The sequence below is a fragment of the Nylanderia fulva genome, unplaced genomic scaffold, assembly GCF_048542155.1.
Source record: "Nylanderia fulva isolate GAGA-0341 unplaced genomic scaffold, ASM4854215v1 Scaffold19, whole genome shotgun sequence".
Taxonomy (NCBI): Eukaryota; Metazoa; Arthropoda; class Insecta; order Hymenoptera; family Formicidae; genus Nylanderia; species Nylanderia fulva.
Genome location: NW_028190161.1, coordinates 4,041,169 through 4,063,462, shown reverse-complemented (window position 1 = coordinate 4,063,462; position 22,294 = coordinate 4,041,169). Strand labels below are relative to the sequence as shown.

Below are 22,294 nucleotides of genomic sequence, written 5' to 3'. Positions count from 1 at the left end.
TTCCGCGTAATACATCAAAGTATTACGTATTTTTTCTTCGTTTAATCAGAATTAATTTGATTTTTTTACGTCTACTTGAGTTTCTTAACATGTCAAATGTAAATCCTTTAATTTATAAATCCTTACAGAGGACACTTGAAATTTGTATTTATATATAATCAGTCCGCAGATTCTCAATTCTACAGAAATCCTTGGCATAGTTGTACAAATTCCACGTCACAGATCTTTGTTTTTGTCGGATTTCTAAATTCACAGATCCTTAGTTTCCTCGATCATTGATTCGCGCGACTCCTTTTCTCGAAATTTTGATGATTAACGAATTAGGTTTATGAAATGATATTTTTTGTATTTTGCAGCGAGCAGCAAAATATCATACTGCCCGAATTTGGACGATACGCGACCGGTATTTTATTCCTTGACAAGAAGACGCATACGGAGGTGGAGTCCGCGTTCGAGAAACTGGCCGAGGAATGCAATTTGCGAGTATGTCTCTTATTAATCCGTTTCGATATTTTAGCTAGCTCGTGTCGTTTGCACTCTCTGCCCCTGGCATTATTCTCGAGATTGCGTGATTTGTAATAGGTGCTGTGCTGGCGCGATGTTCCAACCGATAGCACGCAGATTGGTCAAGTGGCGAAGAAGTGTGAACCCTACATGCGTCAAGTGTTTGTAATTGGCGATCAAGATACGGAAACGCTTAAGCGACAGGTAATTTGCTCGATTTTTATAATCAAAATTATCATAATGATACATCATCTTCATTGCCATTATTTTCATTTATTTGGCAATCTAAAATTGCACACATTATATACACATTGTGCTTCGTGGGTCAAATAATATATCACATTAAACGACTTTGCCAAATTGTAAGAATAGAACTCGGATTTGTCGCAAAACAGTTGCCTTTTTTCAAGGCCAAAACGCAAGTTCGTTTAATCAATCTTTAATTATCATGTTCTTACGTTTTGATCATATATTTTGCTCAGATATTCGTGCTGAGGAAGAGATCGTCGCATACAATACCACGACCGGGATTGCGATACTACATTTGCTCATTGTCTCTGAAGACTGTTGTCTACAAAGGACAGCTGTCTGCTGATCAATTATGGCAGTATTTCCCGGACTTCCAGGTGAGTCGACCAGTGATTATATTTCATATCGGTTTTTTTCTCGGGAAAAGATGCGATTCCGATAAGTTTGGAGCTCTGATTTAACGAATATCTTATTTATTTGCAGCAATAGCTTTTCGTTTTTAAATTACGAATAATATTATTTACTCGATTATTTATACAGAAAACAATAAATTTTTGTAAGAAATAATATTTTTTTCAAAATGTAGTGACTTAAATTTAATTACAATAAACTTACTTAAATAACATATATAGAGAGATAATTGCTGAAAAAGTAGCCGCAGTAATTTTTTGTTTTTATCGTCGATCTTAGTATTCAAAATAATATTATCTAAAATAGCTAAGTTATTGAAATCTCCCCCGGGAAAGATGTCATTCTTGTCTGAAAGCGTTTGTAAAATGTACTATCATAAATAACGTAATGTCACATTTCTCTTCATATCAGTCTCCAAAGTTCGAGACTTATTTGGCATTGGTGCATACCCGATTCTCTACGAATACGTTTCCGAGCTGGGAAAGGGCGCATCCTCTACGGTAAGCAGCTACATCAGATAAAAAACGCAGATAAGATAATAAACTATTACCGTCCATTTCTGAAAAATTAGTCACTTCTAACGGTGGCGAGATAATATTTATTTCTTCAAACTCATTATCACGATGACGTCATCGATATGAATATAAAAAATGCTTTAGAGGAATGTTTGATCATTTCTTTGTAGTTATAGTGTCCTATAAATTAGTAGAGTAATGAAGACTATCATATAAAATCACTCACATTTAAAAAAGCATAAGTGTGACTTTTTTTCCATGATTGTGTGTAACAAAACTAAAATTTTTTTTCCGAAGAATATTTTTAAACGACTAACGCGATGAGAGATAAAGATTTGTCGTTACGCATTAGCATGACATCAACTTTTTCAACTATTCTATTTCATTATCTTCCTCCTCTATTCGATTTTTTAGTTTTTAATGTTTTTCTATCTAATAGTATACGTATTTAAAAATGTGATTTCTGATACCGTTTTATCAAATTTTGCGAACAGTGCGCTATAACAAAAGCTCCTTCCGTCTTTTCGATCTTGCTATCTCATTACTGCGCGACAAATGGAATTTTTTCGTAGGTCGTAATCGCACTTTCGCAGGATGTTTCGAAACCGCAACGAGCGAGTATATCGATATAATGCAAAATCTTTTCCCCATAGATTGCTGGCTCATAACGGCGAAATTAACACTCTGCGTGGCAACGTGAACTTTATGAAGGCGCGAGAAGGCGTGATGAGCAGCCAGATATATGGCAATCAGCTGAAGTTGCTCTATCCGGTCGTCGAGCCGAATCTCTCCGATTCTGGATCGGCGGACTGTGTGCTCGAATTTTTGGTGATGGCGGGACAACGTTCCTTACCCGAGGTAAATTCATTTTAAAGACAGGCCAAAGAGAAAACGTCGCCCACTTTACGGTATTTCTCGGATTTTTTAAATTCTATAATTAATCTTATATATCACACGGAAATTGAATTTCACTAATTCTAGATTCTTTATGGATCGTTAATCCAAGATCTCAATCACTTGTATGAATGATTGATTCCATACAAACTTGTAATAATCTTGATATTTCAGGATTTTTAGAAAAAAAATCTTGTTACCCAAGAAGTTATAATACGGATTCTCGAGTACGATCAATCTATTCATGCTTAATTGCCTATCACTGTTAATTCTCTCCGAATTATCGCGAATCTCGCGTACGTACAAACGTTCTAAAATCATGGTTACTTGAATTTAGGCTGTCATGACAATGGTACCGGAGGCCTGGCAGAACGACTTGACAATGGCCACGGAGAAGCGCGACTTTTACCACTGGGCGGCGTGCGCCATGGAACCTTGGGACGGCCCGGCCTTGCTGACCTTCACCGACGGCCGCTACGTCGGCGCTATCTTGGACAGGTAGAAATTTGCCATCTCTCGTTATTTGCCGTCTCGTTTACTACATTCGTTTCTACGTAGGCTCCACTTTCCTCTCGTTCGTGCTGTCTGGTAATTTCCTTTGCCATATTTCGTATCCACGTAGATCCTGCGGATCCTTGGATCACAGAAATGGGATCTAAGGTCGCACGGATCTCTTGGATCTTTGATTCCATCGGCCTTTAACACTTTGAATCCAAGCGCGGTGATTCGACGATACCCGCATTTTAGTTTTTATTAATATAGCATTGTTAAAACTAAAATGACACAGTATGTAACGATTGATTTGTTGGTTAAAGATATTTTGATATTAAAGCTGCGATAAAAGATGTGAATGTGTGTTAATTCGCTATTGCCAATAAAGTTCTCGATTAAAAAGAATTTGCACAAATGTACCGCAAGTTGTACAGGTAAGTGAGTGAATTGTTTACACCGAAATAATTTCAAAAGCGAAGTAACATCACAAGCAACATCGCGCAAAGAAAATAAGAATATTTAATAGGAAATCGTATCAAAATATTTATGGTTATTTAGTGTCTGCAAGGAAAAGGTAAAATCTTTAACCATAAAAACACTAAAATTTATATTGATGCTTAAGAGTGAACATTAACTACATCACGAATTAAAACATCATACGATTTTAATCGAAAATTATCAAGTCTTTGTATATAAAATCTTTCCAATTTAACGATATAAATTGATATGAACGTACTTTTGTTATATTTATTATCAGTAAGCTCTTCAAAGTATATGTACATTGCTCGATAAAAATAAATACGGAGATGCGGAAAGAATTGAATTGAAACGGCATTCAAAGTGTTGAAAGGACCCTAAAAGTTGAAAGAGAGAAAGAAAGCCGAACGAAGGGACTCTGCGATGTCGTTTGTTAGAGGAGCCGCGAAGAAAGAATGCTAGGCTACGTGGGCGTATATTGCCCACACTTTGCAAGGTGCATTCAGCAGGATTAACGGTGCTCACGAAATGTATGAGAACGGTGCACACACGTGTAGAGACACTCGGTTATACTCCAGGTAACATGGATTTTCAAAGGCGGAGGGAAGTCGCGCAGTCGACTGCTCAACATAGAAATGCGTTTTTAAATAATTGCTTCTCGGGAGAAATATATGTTTTTATTAAAATTACTTGTATTATTTTTATTTGATATTACTTGAATTTTCACAATCGCGATGATTGGGCTAAAAATGATCAACGAAAAGTAAACGTTGATTGTGAGGTATTGATAATAAAATCTCTATCGAACATAGATTCATTCATTCTAAAAATTAATTTCTAAAATACTTATTTCAAGATTCAAGGGATGCAGAGTTTTTTGAAATTTCAAGAAATAATTTTCAAAGTTTCAGTTTAGAAAGTTAATATAGACCTCAAAGTTTATCGACGTTTTCGTAATGAAACAATCGCTTTAGTTTATCTTGCAATATACATACGTATCTCTTGGAACGTAATAAAAATAAAATTGTAGAGATAAACTGATAAAGGAAATAGAATAATCGAAGCGCGACTTCCTTCTTGCCCCGTCTCTGTACAGCGAGAGAATCGATCCGTTTACGATTCGCTAAGTGTCCATCGTTGTCTCCCAACGTGCTGTTAACCCAGGTAAATAGAGCCTAGGTCAAGAGACTGTGAAAGAGGGAGAAAGAGAGGGAGAGGGAGAGAGAGAAAGAGAAAAAAATAAAATAAAATAAAAAAAACAGAGATGATATAAAGAGCGAAAGAGAAAGTATACGCGAGTAAGCCAGCAGGAAGGCAGGCAAGCGAACGAACGAACAGCAATGTGTAGTTCACTCAGCTGATACCTAGCGCGCGGCACAGAGGTGGTGTGAAATACAAAAGACCTTTTTGAATTTTTGTTTGGCAGAAACGGCCTGCGCCCGTCGCGCTTCTACGTCACTAAGGATAACATGATGGTGATGGCGTCCGAAGTGGGCGTCTATGATACTCCGCCCAGCAATGTAGTCCTGAAGGTAAACGAAGGAAAATAAGCGCATCCCAAGCACATCGGCCGATCTCATCGAGAGGGGGAGGAGAGTGCCTCTCTCTCTGAGGCGGAGACAGCTGACTCGCAGTGTTTAATGATTTATATACCGACGAGTCTCAGTCATCCCCCTCATATGCTCAATCTTTTTTTTTTCCTCGCCCCCTATTCTCTCATCTCTCCGCGCCTTTTCTCTACATTTCTCCCCGATTTAGAACGTTTTCACGGTGATGCCGCGGTGGTGGAAGAGCAATCGGGAAGGCGACCTGCCCGAGGAAGTCGGACTTGTGTCTCTCTGTAGCATCCGAGGATCCCCTCAAGGAAGCGAGGAGTTCGATCAAAGTTACCTGCTGCTCTGCTCGTGTACGATTGTACAAAAGCAATGCTTGCGCGTCTTTAACCGCGCGATAAGCCGTATTTTTTCGATTTTTTTTATCGACGCTTGAGAACTTTGTTACGCGAGAGTGACATATACTATAGACGGTTCCTAAGCTCGTTCTTTATTCTCGCGTAACCAAACTCTCAAGCGCGCATCTCTAGCTTCGATAACACGCCTTCTCGCCATCATTTTTCGACGGTTCGCATTTCGCCTCGTCGACCGATTATTTTGTCGACCGTTCACGAAACGATCCGCTTTGCCCTCCTGCGCTGATTTCTCATTAGAGAAAGAAGAAAGGAGGCGAGCGACGATAGAGCTTTCTTTATTGGAAAATTCTCTCGTTATCGGTAAAGAAAAACCTTAGAGGAAGAAGAGATCGGGAACAGAGCGTAGCTTGTTGATTCCACGGAATAATGGTTTTGCAGATATATATTTATGGCTTAATAGGCTGCATGCTTACGCAAATTTTGAGTTCCAGAGATCTTTGGTTATACAGAGATCGTTGATCATGTACGTCTCTTTGGTTATATATGTTATGTCCTCGGCCAGGTTAGTCTTGAATGGCGTCTTCGTTCTGGGATGCAAGCGTGGCCATCATGCGATTTATTAAATCATCTTATCTTTCATCTATGTCTAACAAATATACGTTATTCATTACATTATTGGAATCTCTGTCGGAAGCAAGAAGCTCGTCGTTCCCGTCCTTCGTAATAAAAACGTAACGCGACATATTTCTCTCGAGTATATTAAATAATTACGAAGTAACCGTTGATAGTCGTAAATAATCCGATAAACCAAGTTCTATCACACTCGCGCGGACAAGAGTATAAAATATTTTATATCTTAACGCTCGTTGGACGTTTTTGCGCGAATTCGCTAAATCTCGAATATTGCCGAAACAATGTAATGTACTGGCACTCTGCCTTTATGCGATGATGGCGATGATGACCGACCAATGCTAGCTACCGGTTGGTCACCGCTGGCTTCATCCACGATTCCAAATTTCTTTTCCTTCTCTGTTTGAACGTGACAATTTTGCATTCGAAGATTAAAGGAATATCAACATCTATAACGAATCGATAAGGGCAGACTGTCATCGTTTGATCCGCAAAATATCTACTTCGCTGTACCGTTAATATTATACGTATGTATATAATAGAGCTAATCACATATATCGTATTTTATTTATTTTTTGATCATGTATCATGTATAATGTATAATTTGTCATCTAGGGACTAGGTTTGTATAGAGCTGTAGGACCGTCATCCAGTGCTGTCATATGAATGTCGATCATCGACGTGTCAAATCCGTTCTATGGCGATTATCGGTGTACTCTTTTATTTTCAGAGTCGCTTGAAGCCCGGCCGAATGCTTCTCGTCGATACCGAAGAGAAGAGGATCATACAGGATGTTGAATTGAAGCTGCACATCGCTCGAAGCAGGCCTCATTCAAAGTGGCTCAAGGAACAGGTAGCTAAACGCGCCCTTTTCGTCGATCGTCATCGATTATTTGTCAATTGTCGCGCTACGCGATTAGAAATAATCGGTTTTTTTTGTTTTTTTTTTTCAAGAAAAAAAAATTAATTGTTCCAAAAATTTTTATTAATTAATTTTGCAGAAACTAATTTTTTTTTGTTATATAAACCGTTTGTTGTCAACTCTACGGACATACTCTGTATATACATGTAATTGATATTTTGCATACAAGGATACAAGACACTAACGTGTCTGCCTGACTATCGCATTGATTAATTAGGAATTCTTCGTTTAACTATAGCTAAAAAATATTAGCTGCCACAGTTAAAATTTAGGCATGAACTTTATAAATTTCAGGTGTAATATAGAAATAGTTAAAATTTAGCTATAATGGCTATATTTTTTTCCATGTTTTATTCACCGAAAAAAAATGGATTTCTTGGTTTTTTTTTTATAAAAACTAATTGACTAAACCTCCTAATCAATTAATACATTCCAAGGATTAACACATTCCAATCCTTAAGATGAAGATAATATTTAACCTGGGGTCTAATATTTAAATTGATTTTAGCAATTAAAATTTTTACCATTAAAATTTACACCAAGATTATCCTTGCAAGAAAAAAGTGTTCTAATATAAAGTTAACTTTTTTCTCGCATCGCTGCATATGCCGTTATCGTCGTATACGCAGAGGGTGAGTCATACGTATCACTTTGGATGTGTTGATTTTTTTAGTACAGTATATAAATTGATATATAGTAAATAAGTAGCGATATATAATAAAAAAATTATAAATAATAAAATTGTGTACACGGGAAAATCTTGGACGATTCTTTTCTGCATGCAGAAATCCGTCGACTAATCTTTTCTTTCATTTTTGTTTTGTCAATTAATTTACCAATTAATATACTTAAATTACTAATTAAATCTCTCACATGTAATACCATATTTGCATGAAAGTTTCTCTCTATCCTCTAACTCAAAACATCTCTCTTCCTTATTAAAATCCTATTCTCTGCGAAAAATGAAAACTGGCTAATAGTTGACGATGTTTTTTTTTTGTGAACGTAGATTACTATGGAAGAATTGCGTGCCGCGCATGTTAATAATGACGATGCGGGCGACGTAATCGGGAATAATATATCCACCGACACGGCTGTCGCAAAGAAAAATGTCCTTAATGGCATAAACGAAGTCTCGGCAGTGAATAAAGTCTGGAGTGGCGATAAGCGGCTCTCTCTTTACGGTTACACTCTGGAGACTATCAACCTGCTACTTCTACCCATGGTGCAAACCAAGTACGTATATAAAAATATTACTTTTCAATATAAAAATATTACTATTTTAAATATTGGATGATATTCAAACGATATTCACTTTTAGGAAAGAGGCGTTGGGATCTATGGGCAACGACGCTCCCCTGGCATGTTTGTCGGAATTTCAACCATTATTATACGAATACTTTAAGCAATTATTTGCGCAGGTACGCGATCAAAAGAATAATTAAAGCAAATGATTTATAAAAATATTTGATTAAATACGATCAAATATATCTAAAATACACACATGTCTCATCACAATTAAAATTGTCATAATCAGGTAACGAATCCACCGATCGATCCGTTCCGTGAAAAAATCGTGATGTCGATGCTCTGCCCAATCGGGCCCGAGAGCAATATTTTGGAGCCGAGCGAATCACAAGTACATCGTTTGTTCCTGCCCCAACCGATAGTGTCCTTGAATGATCTCGATATTCTCAAGCGCACGACGCATCGCGGCTGGCGAACAAAAGTAATCGATATCACTTATCCCATTGAAGACGGACCCGGCGGATTGTTGAAGACGCTGAATCGTGTTAATAACGAGGCTAACGCTGCCGCCAGAGAAGGTTTTCAACTTCTCGTATTGTCCGATCGACAAGGTGGTCCATCAAGGTGAGGCAGCTCACGAATCGAAACATTGACTTTTATTAAGATTAATAAAATGAAAGATGAAAAATGAGAGCAGAGAAAAGTCTACAATTTCATTATTTTTGCTTGTCTTTAGAGTTCCGGTCAGCAGTCTGCTGGCTCTGGGTGCTGTTCATCATCATTTGATCGAAGAGAGACAACGAATGAAGGTCGGTCTTATTCTCGAAACCGCGGAAGCTCGAGAGGTTCATCACATCTGTGTTCTACTCGGTTACGGAGCGGATGCCATATGCCCTTATCTGGTATTTGAAATGGCGAAAAATCTAAGGGCAGATCACGTTTTCGACGAAACATTTACCGACGATGTTATCTTTAAGGTAAAGTTTTGTAGAACGAGAATACTTGTGCGAAAATGACAAATTATCAAAATTACATTCTTTTGTTTGTGTATGAAAAAAAGATGATAACAATATCGCTTAAATGTCGCAGAATTATGCGGAAGCTATGGAACGAGGAATCGCGAAAGTGATGGCCAAGATGGGAATCTCAACGCTACAATCTTATAAAGGAGCGCAAATATTCGAAGCAGTTGGACTAGCTGACGAGGTTATCGACAAGTGTTTCAAGGTATACTTTCTATAGTTTAGAGTTTAGAATAAAGAGAAATTGAATTCCTATATTTCTATGTCGGTTTTTATTATAAAATAATTTTCAATAACTGTAAAATATTTGCCAAATTTTGAATACAAATTAATTTTGAGAAAAAAACGTCATTTTTTAAATAAAATTCTTAAGGTGCAAATGATTAAAAATTGGATCCAATTAATGATCGCTTAATGATTCAAATTTTTTTGATGATGCACCTCGACCAACTATTATTTATTCCGTTACATATTAAGCAATAAGTTATACTTTTGTGTTAATTGCAAGTTGAAATTTTTCAGGGCACTCAATCTCGTATCGGTGGCGTGACGTTTGATATTTTGGGCAAGGAGGCGTTCGAGAGACATCAAATAACGTACTGGCAGAAACCTATGGATCTGTTAGTCATTCGTAATCCCGGAATTTATCATTGGCGATCAGGTGGTGAGAAACACATCAATGATCCCACCAGCATCGCTAGTTTACAGGTAACAAATTTTGAAAGTCTAACTGTTAAAACATAGATTGACAATCTATCGTGAAAAGAATTATAGCTGAAAAGTCACTATTTAATTATATCTTAAAGAAGCAAAAGTTGTTTACACTGTAAAATATTTTACGTTATTAATATAAATATTTTAACATTTATTGGAATAATTACTTGTGTAATTATTTAACAATTATATATCTTGTTTCACAATTCTTAAATTTTCTTCTAGTATATTATATGTGTATATATGCATATATATATATATACATTTTTTTATTAGAAATTAACACAAATCTCTTTATCATCAGGACTATGTCGTCTCCAAGAGTAATCCGGCTTATGAGAATTATCGCAAAACCACGATGGAAGTGGTGAAAGCTTGCACCCTACGCGGTCAGCTCGAATTGAAGAACTCGCGCGAGCCGATTCCCATCACGGACGTAGAATCTGCATCGGAAATTGTGAAGCGTTTCGCGACCGGTGCGATGAGCTTCGGCAGCATCTCCTTGGAAGCTCATGCCACTCTGGCAATCGCTATGAACCGTATCGGCGGCAAATCGAACACCGGCGAGGGTGGTGAAAATGCAGACAGGTATAAAAGAAGAAGATAGAAAAAATGGACATATAAATCAGAGGATCTTCTCGATGATAAAAATTTAAAATTCTTATTACCGATTATTAACACACAATTAATGACACAAAACAAAAACCTCCAACTACTAATTGCTACTTCATCCAACAGATATCTGAATCAAGATCCGGAGTTTAGCAAGCGCTCGTCCATCAAGCAGGTAGCCAGCGGCCGCTTCGGCGTAACCGCCAGCTACTTGGCCAACGCGGATGATTTGCAGATCAAGATGGCTCAGGGCGCGAAACCTGGCGAAGGTGGCGAGCTTCCCGGTTACAAAGTCACCGCGGAGATTGCCGCCACCAGACACTCTGTACCTGGAGTAGGTCTAATCTCGCCGCCGCCGCATCATGACATCTACTCGATCGAGGATCTGGCTGAACTGATCTACGACCTCAAATGCGCCAATCCGAACGCTCGTATCTCCGTCAAGCTCGTGTCCGAAGTCGGGGTTGGCGTAGTCGCCGCTGGCGTTGCCAAAGGCAAGGCTGAACACGTGGTGATATCCGGTCATGACGGCGGCACCGGCGCTAGCAGCTGGACCGGCATCAAGTCCGCCGGACTACCCTGGGAGTTGGGCATCGCCGAGACACATCAGGTGCTCACTCTGAACAACTTGAGATCGCGCATGATTGTCCAGGCGGACGGTCAGCTGCGTACCGGTTTCGATATTATGGTGGCGGCGCTGCTTGGCGCCGATGAGTTTGGCTTCAGCACTGCCCCGTTGATCGCTATGGGTTGCACCATGATGAGAAAGTGTCACTTGAATACCTGTCCGGTGGGAATCGCTACACAGGATCCAGTGTTGAGGAAAAAATTCGAGGGCAAGCCGGAACACGTTGTCAATTTCTTCTTCGCCCTCGCTGAGGAGGTATGATATTTTTATTCTTAATCATCTTGTAGTTATCGTTTAGTCTTCGCTTTATTTATCAGCACGTTCTTTCGTTTTTTCTTATATTATTATATTTATGCATATTATAATATATTTATATATCTTATACATGTTTTTGTTGTGCCTTTTTAAATATCTCTTTTTCTGTTTTTGAAATTATGATTGAACTGCATCGACATGTTAAATATGAGATGCAGATTAATTAAAATTAACTAAATTTAATAAGTTTTTTATGATTAAAATTACAGCAAAAAATAATATATATGATGAATAAATGTTATTTAACGCATTTATTTCTTCTAATATTTTTAATTCTTATTGGCACTATTTTCATAGGTACGTTCGCACATGGCCAATTTAGGCATCCGCAAATTCCAAGATCTGATTGGACGCACGGATCTCCTCAAGGTACGCGATGACATTACCATCGAGAAGGCTAAGACCCTAAATCTTAGCAATATTCTGCGAAACGCACTGGACTTGAGACCCGGCGTGAATATTAGGGGCGGCACTTTGAAACAGGATTTTCAACTGGAGAACAGACTCGATAATAAACTAATTCAACTGGCTGAACCAGTTATGAACGGGGCACGAGCTCGAGTCGACATCGAGATGAACATTAACAACGAGTGTAGAGCGTTTGCATCAACGCTAAGTTATCACGTAGCCAAGTAAGTTTCTTAATTATTCTTTGCAAAATTTACCGAATACTTTTTATCATTGACTAAATTATGTCACGAGAGAACCTATTCTTACTTTTCCTTATTCTTGCAATTACTTTAGACGATTTGGAGAAGCTGGACTACCTGAGAATAGTATCAATATTAAAATGCAAGGTTCTGCGGGCCAGAGTTTCTGCGCTTTCATGACCAAGGGTATACATGTCACTCTGGAAGGTGATGCCAACGATTACGTCGGCAAGGTAAATATGTCGCGCGCGTTTCTTCAATTTTTAAATTTACGACATATACATACGAAAAATTATGTACGTGTAGTATTTATAAATAATATATATATATATATTCATCTCGTACCGTATTTACTCGCAGGGTCTTTGCGGAGGTGAAATTGTCATATATCCACCAAAGAACTCCGAGTTCAACTCGGAAGCGAACGTAATAGTCGGGAATGTCTGTCTTTACGGTGCCACTTCTGGAAGAGCTTACTTCCGTGGCATCGCTGCTGAGAGATTCAGCGTGCGCAACAGCGGAGCAATTGTCGTGGTGGAGGGTGTAGGCGATCACGGTTGCGAGTACATGACGGGCGGTTGCGCCCTGATTTTGGGTCTGACCGGTAGAAATTTCGCCGCTGGAATGTCCGGCGGAATCGCGTACGTCTTGGACGTGGATGGCTCCTTCAAGAGCAAATGCAACCCTGAAATGGTAGAATTATTGCCGCTCACCAAACCCGATGAAATCGCCTACGTAAAGCAGTTATTGGAAGAATTCATCGAGAAGACTGGCTCGTTGATCGCGCAGGATTTGCTTGCCACGTGGCCGGAACCAACCACGAGATTCGTCAAAGTTTTCCCATACGAGTATCAACGAGCCCTGAAACAGATGGAGGAGGCCAAGCAACAAACGCCCAATGTGATTAATGGTGACGCGCAAGTGACCAATCGTAAGATCAAAGACATAGAGGATGCGATAGAGGATGCTGAGATGGCACAACGCAAGCTCGATAAGATCAAGGGCTTTATGAAGTATCCGAGGCAAAAAATCATGTACAGACCGGCTGAGAAGCGTGTAGAGGATTGGAACGAGATCTACAACTTCCAGGGTGTCAGGAAGACTCTGCGAGTGCAGGCGGCGAGATGCATGGAGTGCGGCGTTCCGTTCTGTCAAAGTAGTCACGGATGTCCATTGGGAAACATTATTCCAAAGTGGAACGATCTTGTATTCCATCAGAATTGGAAAGAGGCTCTTAATCAATTGTTGCAGACTAATAATTTTCCCGGTGAGAAAATTTCCTTGCTAAACTAAATTTTTTCAATTTTGTAAGAATATATTCTTCTTAAACATTCTAAGAATTTATAAGAAACTTTGAATTTGTTCTTTGCAAACAAGAATTTAATAATCTTCATCATATTATATATAAATTTTTCGTTAAACATTATTATTTATAATGGAATTTTTTATTTAAATATTTTTTAAAATCTGATTTTTTTTTCATTTTACTTTTACTTATATATCTTAATTAGTCCATTATATAAATAAGTCAACTCTGAAATAATTATTTAATTCTAATACTCTAGAGTTCACCGGAAGAGTCTGCCCTGCACCTTGCGAAGGCGCGTGCGTTTTAGGAATTTCCGAACCGCCGGTGACAATCAAGAATATCGAGTGTGCCATAATTGATCACGCGTTCGAACAGGGGTGGATCGTTGCTCATCCGCCGACCAGAAGAACCGGACGGAAAATTGCAGTGGTGGGATCCGGTCCCGCAGGATTAGCCGCTGCTCATCAACTAAATAAAGCGGGTCACACAGTGACAGTATATGAGAGAAACGATAGAATCGGCGGACTGCTACAATACGGTATACCGACAATGAAGCTGTCCAAAGAAGTCGTACAAAGGAGAGTTTCTCTCTTAGCCGCGGAGGGGATCATCTTCCGGACAAACACTGATGTTGGCAAGGATGTTGCAGTGCAAGTAAGCATACGATAACAATTTTTTTACAATGTTGCGTGTATTGTACGATACTTTCTCGACAAATAAATTTTCAATAATGTTTTGCAGCAACTTCGAGAGCAATACGACGCGGTTTTGTTGACTACAGGAGCGACGTGGCCGCGTGATTTGCCCATTCCCGGTCGGCAGCTGGAGGGCATTCATTTTGCCGTGAGTTTCTTGGAACATTGGCAGAAGAAACAGATGGGTAACGCGACGCCACTCGACATGCGGCTAATAGCCAAGGATAAGGACGTCGTCATCATAGGTGGAGGTGACACTGGATGCGACTGCATAGCAACCTCGCTGCGACAAGGTGCGAAGACGATCACAACCTTCGAGATTCTGCCCGAGCCGCCAGCTCAGAGGAGCAAGGATAATCCGTGGCCTCAATTCCCGCGTGTATTCAAGGTCGATTACGGCCACGAGGAAGTAGCTGTAAAATTCGGTCGCGATCCGCGTAGATATAGCACGCTGAGCAAGGCATTTCTGGACGACGGACAGGGCCACGTGTGCGGCATCAGGACGATATCCGTCGAGTGGCAAAAAGACGAGAATGGCCGATGGAAGATGGACGAGGTGCCGAATTCGGAGAAGGTGTATAAGTGCGATCTGGTACTACTCGCCATGGGCTTCCTCGGCCCCGAGAAATATATCGCCACGGAACTGAATGCCGAGTTGGACGAGAGAGGAAATTATAAAACTCCGGCTGGAAAATATCATACTAATATGTCCGGAATATACGCGGCAGGCGGTTAGTATGGAATATAAGTCCAATTTGTATTTTTAATTTTACCAAAAAAAAAAGATAACTGACAACTTTACTCAATAATTTCAAAATCGGTTGCAAAATTTGAAACAATCGTTGAATCTTGTATATATTGCTTTCTTAAACATTTGGTTTATGATACAATATTCTGTTGTACATTTGCGATGCAATAAGCGTTATCAATTAAGATTGACAAGTAATATAATAGTTGTCAAAGCTAAGGTTTATATATAATATGTATTTTTTAAATATAGATTGCAGACGTGGACAATCTCTCGTGGTATGGGCGATCGCAGAAGGGCGATTGGCCGCGAAAGAAATCGATTTGGCCTTGATGGGAGAAACCGGCCTTCCTGGAAGCGGAGGTGTCATAATCGGCGTTAGCGCTTAAGGATCTTTACGACAGATGTTGGTCTTCCAATTAGAAAATGAAAAGATCCACCGTGTGTATGTACCACGAGGAAAGGGTCGTATCGACTATTAGGAGACAGGAGGAGAGTCCTTGGAGATCTAATAATGCAAGATCCAAGATCTAAGGATTCGAAAATTCCAAGAATCCAAGGGGATACGAACCTAGAATTATAGAGTTCAAAAATCTAGGAATCCGAGAGATGTAAATCGGAAATAAGAATCCAAACTTTTAACGATCCAATCATTTATAGCTTTTAACATGCGGAGAAGATTAAAGAATTTTCTCTTGTGGAATAAATAATTATACATTTTTAGATTTTTAAATATCCAAAAATTTTTGTTTCTCTTTCAAAAACCTAAAGACCGGAAAACTCTTGTATTCAAATTACGACATCCAATCTATCAATTTTAGGATTCAACGATTTAAGGGTACACAAGTCCAACAATGAGAGCATTAGAGAAGCAGGTTCCAGGGATTCAAAAAATATAAAAATTGAAGAATTCAACGAATTAAAGATCCTAGTATTTGCATATGCAAGGAACAAATAATTTCTAAGTTCAAGAATTCAAGAACTTAGTAAGAATTGAAGAGCAAGAATATCAAGATTGAGAAAGCATACGATTAAACATTGATCAAATGTAGATTGCAAAAATTTAACGAGTCACATTTGCAGATTTAGAAATCCAAAAGTCTACTAGAAGTCTATTAGAAGGCACATCAAATTGAAAATCTAAGAAATTAAAGAGCCTGGAATTCGATGAAAATCTAAACGACTAGAAGATTCCTAGATACGTTTAAAGATTTAAAAATCGAAAAATTCTCAGACCTCAATTTGAGAATGTGATAATCAAGTGAGAAGCGAGAAATAAAGTAAGATAATTTCGTGGCACCGAATCTCTCTGTATCAGTAACGAGAAATAAATGTAATTTCTTCGTAACGTAGTGGAATCTAACGTAAGCGTTTCGTTCGTCCAATTAGAATTATCACAAGCGAAAGAATTAGAGCTTCGAATACGGCGAAAGATAAAAAGAGGGAGTTGTAGCAGGATCTACATAATTACACGCGCGAATCTATATTAAGAGGAATACTTTGTCAATTGAACAATTCCCTTTTAACACACACAGTTGCAAGTCTATTAAAAGTAAAAATAAAGAGCAAGATATTTCATTAAAGTATTATTTATAGAGTACACACCTACACGCAATTCTCTTTTCAAAATCTTTAGCTTTCTGAAGTAAATGTTGAAAAAATAGTAATATTTGCAATCAACCTTATATACAGTTATTCAATGATTTAATTACATAATTATAAATCTATTCCTTCATGAAACGAAACGTTCGATTGTAATTATTAATGAAGCTTAATACATAAGTACAAAAAGTATTCGTATATATCGATATATTTTATTTTCTATTTTTATTAGTACATTTTTATAGGGGATATAAAAACGGGGAGAGTCTCTCCATACATATAAATATATTAAACCTTTATTGGATAAAAACATTTATGCATCATTGATTTTGTCTCTGTGAATCTCGTTCTATTAATTAATCACAATACATAAACTCGTTAATTAATATTGCTTTATTAATGCATTATTTATAAAATTTTGACTGGTTAAAAATGTTAACAACGTACTGGCAATGTTTGTTATTCAGCAGCATGCAAAAACTATTTTTTACGATTAAAAAAAAGTGTATTCTTTTCGAGCACATTTTATCATCCCATCATATCATCGAATGATATCAACGAATATTTTTTAGGAAAAAATCTGAAAGTTCTAAATTTCATAAACTATATTTACTCTCTCTTCAAAGATAGTATTTTATTAAAAAAGTATGTATTTTATTTATTATTTAAAGATAAAAAATAAAAGTTATACAAATTTATTATTTGTAAGAAATTTAAATTGTTTTTTTTAATATACGATGCAAAGTTGATTGCTGCACAGAAAATTACGGTATACGAATACTTTTATTATTCATTTTTTTTTTTAAATTCCGTCAGTATATGATGATACGATTACTAATATGTTTAGCGTTTGGCTTTAATCCTGGCCATTCGCCTAGGTTGTCTAGCATATCATTATGAATCCGCTCGTATTATCGGCAAAAAAAAATTTACAAGTTATCAAAACAAGATTATAGAATAGCGTAAATAATAAGAAGAAAATGTAGCACATGTATTATATATACGTCATTCACACAATTCTCCATTGATAATTCTATCAATTAATTCACTGCTAAATTTCTTGTAAGTATAAAGAGGAATTGATTGCTTAATCCGTTAACCGCAAAGTTTCAGTTTTAAGCGCCGCGATAATCGATTGCAAAATGTGAGTTATGGGATTTCTGAAGTATAGTTATATGATCATAAAGTATACTTATGTACTTATTAAAGAAAGGTGCAGTAAATATGGAGAAAACGAATTAGGAAACAAAATTTAAAGAAAAGAAGTTAATTATATAAAAATTAAATATGATTTAAACGTAAATGCTATATACATTGTGTATATACATACATATATATATATATATATATATATATATATATATATATATATTATATATATATGCACTATAATTCACCATTATATCATATATAATTAAATAACGAATAATTCAAACTTTCTGTTAAATATTAGATTGGTTCATCATCTTAGTTTTAATTTAAAATATTGCAAAAATAATGCAATAAATAACTCATCTTTAAACTTAATGCGCGAAGTAAATTAGTGCAGTATTTGTTAAAGAATTAATATCAACGGATATCGATTTAATCAATAGTTAACGCTTTTTTTCTCGAGATAAAATTATTATTGTGTTAAATTACATCCATGCAAATTGCACTTTCAAGAGCGTCGTTTTAAAAAAAGATCATTAGCGCTTCTATAATTACCGTCAATTTTGTACGGTTTAGTTTTGAAAGAAAAAAAATATATATATATATATATAATCTACAGCTAGGCCTTAAATTAGAAATTGTCACTAAAAAATAATTCATTATCAATGAAAGATAGAGTTGACGATTTATATTTAGACGCGGCTTATTTCTACACGAGCGCTAAATTTATCTTTATTTATTTATACCATTGTAAATTTCAATACACACAACAATATCTTGAGACAATAAATATATATTGAATGTTACGAGCAACATCGTCTTTGACTTTTCGTTTATAGTTTGATATTGTTCATTTTTTCTTACCCTTCTTCCGCTTACACAAAATATTCTGTCATGTATAACATGTAATATGTAATTAAAAACCAACAACGGATTCGCATTTGTTGAAAACCAAAATCCAAAAGCGAAAAAGTTATTAATTCTGTTGTTTGATATTCTTCAAGGAAATAAACTTCCGCTTCAATGCATAAATAGCTCACTAGAGGACGTAGTATTTTAAAAATAAATTCCATATTTAGAGGTTTCCGCTTCAAAGATTTTCCTATTTTAAAAGGTCGATTTTTTAACGTGTTCAACGTCACGCAACCATTGAAAAAATAAAATTCTATTCTAGAAACGTGTGCAAAAATGCGAAAAAATTCGCGATTCGTATCGCGCGTTTCTGGAATCGTCAGAGAATTTTCGCCTCCTCCCTCACGAATCCCGCGGGCGAAATGGCAAGAGATATTAGAGGATGAATGTGTCAGCGACATCGTCGGCTTCATACGCGAAGAGATAGTCCGATCGGCCGAAAACGCGATTCGCGAAGGTTATTTGCGGAAAGCGGTCTACGGTTTCGTTGTCAATTGCGCTTACGAAGCTTGGATGCGCGCGTTTCAGGTAAATTAAAAAGAAAATAAACGTGCAACTTTTACACAATTTTTATCTTATTGTTAGTGGGCACATCTGCGTTACGATGATCAAGGAATATCCGATTGGATACCGGACGAGACCCCCTCGCCGATTCATGTTAAGGAGGATCCACGATTATCGCGAGTTCCAACAGTTTACGGACGACTCGAGAGATTAATCACATCTAAAAAATCGTCAAGTTATTGCAAGGCTCCTTGCGCGAAAAGTGTATCGCACCGTAAAAACGAACGATTAAAGATCCATATATAGATATTCATAATTACAATAATTAGGCTATATTTTAATTACGAGAGAAGCGTACATGAATTTGTCGCTGTAATTCAATTTTTTTTAATAATATAGTATATATATTCTGCTATAAAAAAACTAAATAAAATAAATTCAATCCAAGAATTCCGTGCGATATATATTATATTTTTCGTATCCTACCCTTTAAAGAGGGCATGTTAATTGAGTGAATTTAATTTTAATGAAAGTATCGAGGTCTCTTTTCCGTAATGCTGGTTGGTTGTCTCGAAGTTTGCTTCGCGGCTTGAATCACAACCAATAATCGTTTGACAATGTAACATAAACAAAAAATAAACTCACATTGCGTTGATTATTAATATGTTCCACTGCTGCTCTGCTATAATCCCATATAGTTTGGCACTGATCACTGCACTGTTTTTTTCTATCATTTTATATTTGCAATAATTATTTATCGTACTTCACTACACATGCACAGATGCACTTCGAAATGAACGGACGATACGAAAAAAATAAGATCACTCGCGAATGCATTCGGCACTTTCGATCCTGCTCGATCACGATCGATATCGCATTCGCGAATAAAAATACGAACAAAATATCTGTTGAAAAAATATACTTTTCGGATTCCGGGAAAGCGAGCGTCCGAATATTAATCACATTAAACGCATCAAAATGCCCTTAAATTCACTCTCGTGATGTATATAGAAGTCTATCGTGACATCTCCCGGCGCGCTGCGTCGTTACCGCGACATCCATTGCGGTCTATCGCGACATCTCTCGGCCAGCCGCGTCATTAGGTGACATTGCGAAGCCACAGATTAATAGACAGATCGCCAAAGGTCTGGACGAAGGAGAGACCAGCATTTCTCACTGATTTCAGCGCCATATCGTAGTAGTGGTCAATGCAGTAACTATTAATACGTTCCCAAGATAAGAGCGTCTCATGCTCATGAACTCGTCCGGCGGCATGTACGAGATTTATCTTTTCGTAGCGTTCGCGTATTTCGGAAAGGACAGAATTTTATGATGTTATAAATAAATAAAATTTTAACCTGACCTATTATAATTATTTTTTAATAAATGTTTCGTTATTATTATCATCTAAGTCTAAGTCGTTTAATTAATTTTTAGTTTTTTAATAATTAATTTAATTTATTCTAATCATTTTAATATGTGAAAAATACTAATACGTATACGTTTTATAATGAATTAATATATTTCGAGAGTCGAATTATATATTTTTAATAATATAAAAGTGTTCAAAAATTATATTTGACTTTTAATTTTAATTATTTTAGCAAAGAGTTCCGAAATCTCTTACACACATAATAGGGATTTTGTTCATCCATATAATTCGCAATTAAGTATATATGTTAATTATTAATTTTAATAAAATACAAAATTAAAATTAAAGGTCAAATATAATTTTTGAACATAAATATATTTAATTCGTTATAAAACGTATACCCGTGATAGTATTTTTCTCGTACAAAAATAATTAGAACAAATTAAATTACTCATAAAAAAATAAAAAAATAATTAAATAATTTATATTATATATGATAATAATAAAACATTTTATAAAAAAAACAGATTCAATAAATATAAGTATATATATAACATGTACTTATATTTATTGAATCTGTTTTTTAATAAAATGTTTTATAAGCTTAGAAAACTTGACTTTGACGTAATTAGCAAATTTTATTTAATTATTTCACGACAGTTTGACGTAATAATATTTAATCATAAAATTGTAAATTATGTTTCAATTTTTTATAGACTGCGATAAAAGATTTTACATTTGGATAAGAAACTGCGGTAAGTAAAAATATAAAATTCTTGAAAACGTAAAAATATTTAATAACGTAAAAAGGTGAACTTTGAAAAATAAGGAACTTAAAAATTGCACTAATAAATGGGCTATATATATGTGAGCCGTGCGCGGATGTAAGGTGTGTTATATCGAAATTTAATTAATAGAATTGAGAATTAATCCCAATTTTAAGTCTTACAAATGTCCAAGCAAATTTTTTGTACCTCGTGTACATTTTTGAAAGTTATATCGAAAAATTAAATTTCAATATGTGTCTTACATCTCACATTTCGCATACAGCTCACATATAGCCTATTTATCTCTTATACTTTATTTCAACCCTTATAGAAATTTATTACTAGTAACGCCAATTTATCACTTATTTCGAGTAATTAATCACTTTTATTTCGAATACTTAAATTACTGTATATTATAGTATTTTAAATACTCAAAATAAGTGATTAATTGGCGTAGTGATAAATTTCTACAAGAGAATAAGGAGCCTTTAAATTCTTAATGTAAAAAATTTCAAGTAATTTTCTTTAATAAAATTTAATTAAAAAATTTAATTAAAAAATTTTTGAACACTGTGTTATATCACATTTAAAATCGTGATTATTTCAATAAAAAAACATTTTATGTGTAAAAAATATATTTTTTATATTTAATAAATTTTATATATATATATATGCATATATGTAAAATATTCTTTCTCTCTCTCTCTCTCTCTCTCTCTCTCTCTCTCTCTCTCACACACACACACACACACGCACAACGGGGGCCAAATCTCTCAAATTGGTCTCATGATCAATTAGCCTGGATTCGCACCAGGGGCAAAGTCTGTTGGTAATGTCAAACGAATTTAGCCTGGACTTGCACCAGGGGCAAAGTCTTTTGGTCGAGTCTACGAAATTTAGCACGGACTCGAACCAGGGGCAAAGTCTTTTGGTTCAAGTCTACGAAATCTAGCACGGACTCGAACCAGGGGCAAAGTGTGTCGGTAAGGGGCAAAGTCTATCGCACGAAGATGGCGGTCTCTTCTTTAGGCAGGCCTTTGG

General features: G+C 36.3%; 3 protein-coding genes across 19 annotated transcripts in view; 2 read left to right on the top strand and 1 right to left on the bottom strand.

Moving 5' to 3' along the window:
- LOC114928806 (uncharacterized) overlaps window positions 1-18,504 on the top strand; it is a 32,361-nt gene extending 13,857 nt beyond the window's left edge. For 3 of the 4 annotated variants that reach the window (XM_085481786.1, XM_085481787.1, XM_085481785.1), the window contains exons 4-25: window positions 357-483; window positions 583-708; window positions 987-1,130; window positions 1,576-1,664; window positions 2,333-2,537; window positions 2,911-3,071; window positions 4,969-5,074; window positions 6,812-6,934; window positions 8,013-8,239; window positions 8,325-8,424; window positions 8,541-8,875; window positions 8,988-9,228; window positions 9,341-9,478; window positions 9,796-9,981; window positions 10,292-10,575; window positions 10,726-11,482; window positions 11,840-12,174; window positions 12,287-12,425; window positions 12,553-13,459; window positions 13,758-14,155; window positions 14,243-14,927; window positions 15,197-18,504. In XM_085481786.1, coding sequence (XP_085337912.1) covers window positions 357-483; window positions 583-708; window positions 987-1,130; window positions 1,576-1,664; window positions 2,333-2,537; window positions 2,911-3,071; window positions 4,969-5,074; window positions 6,812-6,934; window positions 8,013-8,239; window positions 8,325-8,424; window positions 8,541-8,875; window positions 8,988-9,228; window positions 9,341-9,478; window positions 9,796-9,981; window positions 10,292-10,575; window positions 10,726-11,482; window positions 11,840-12,174; window positions 12,287-12,425; window positions 12,553-13,459; window positions 13,758-14,155; window positions 14,243-14,927; window positions 15,197-15,333 — 5,950 coding nt within the window. In that variant the 3' untranslated portion in view covers window positions 15,334-18,504. Of the gene's footprint in view, window positions 1-356; window positions 484-582; window positions 709-986; window positions 1,131-1,575; window positions 1,665-2,332; window positions 2,538-2,910; window positions 3,072-4,968; window positions 5,075-5,100; window positions 6,609-6,811; window positions 6,935-8,012; window positions 8,240-8,324; window positions 8,425-8,540; window positions 8,876-8,987; window positions 9,229-9,340; window positions 9,479-9,795; window positions 9,982-10,291; window positions 10,576-10,725; window positions 11,483-11,839; window positions 12,175-12,286; window positions 12,426-12,552; window positions 13,460-13,757; window positions 14,156-14,242; window positions 14,928-15,196 lie in introns of those variants that run through there. The other variant, XM_085481788.1, reaches the window with a different exon arrangement.
- Window positions 1-20,009, bottom strand: part of rdgB (retinal degeneration B) — a 68,479-nt gene extending 48,470 nt beyond the window's left edge. For 4 of the 14 annotated variants that reach the window (XM_029300164.2, XM_029300159.2, XM_029300156.2 and 1 more), the window contains exon 1: window positions 19,760-20,008. The gene's annotated coding sequence lies outside the window, so the exon portion shown is untranslated. Of the gene's footprint in view, window positions 1-19,759 lie in introns of all 14 variants that reach the window. The other 10 variants (XM_029300148.2, XM_029300154.2, XM_029300155.2 and 7 more) reach the window with 4 other exon arrangements.
- On the top strand, window positions 18,583-19,772 carry LOC146723523 (uncharacterized). Its single transcript, XM_085481791.1, has 2 exons — window positions 18,583-19,138; window positions 19,196-19,772. The coding sequence occupies exons 1-2, from the start codon at window positions 18,887-18,889 to the stop codon at window positions 19,418-19,420; spliced, it is 477 nt and encodes a 158-aa protein (XP_085337917.1). The 5' UTR covers window positions 18,583-18,886; the 3' UTR covers window positions 19,421-19,772.
- Window positions 20,010-22,294: the final 2,285 nt, after the last annotated feature.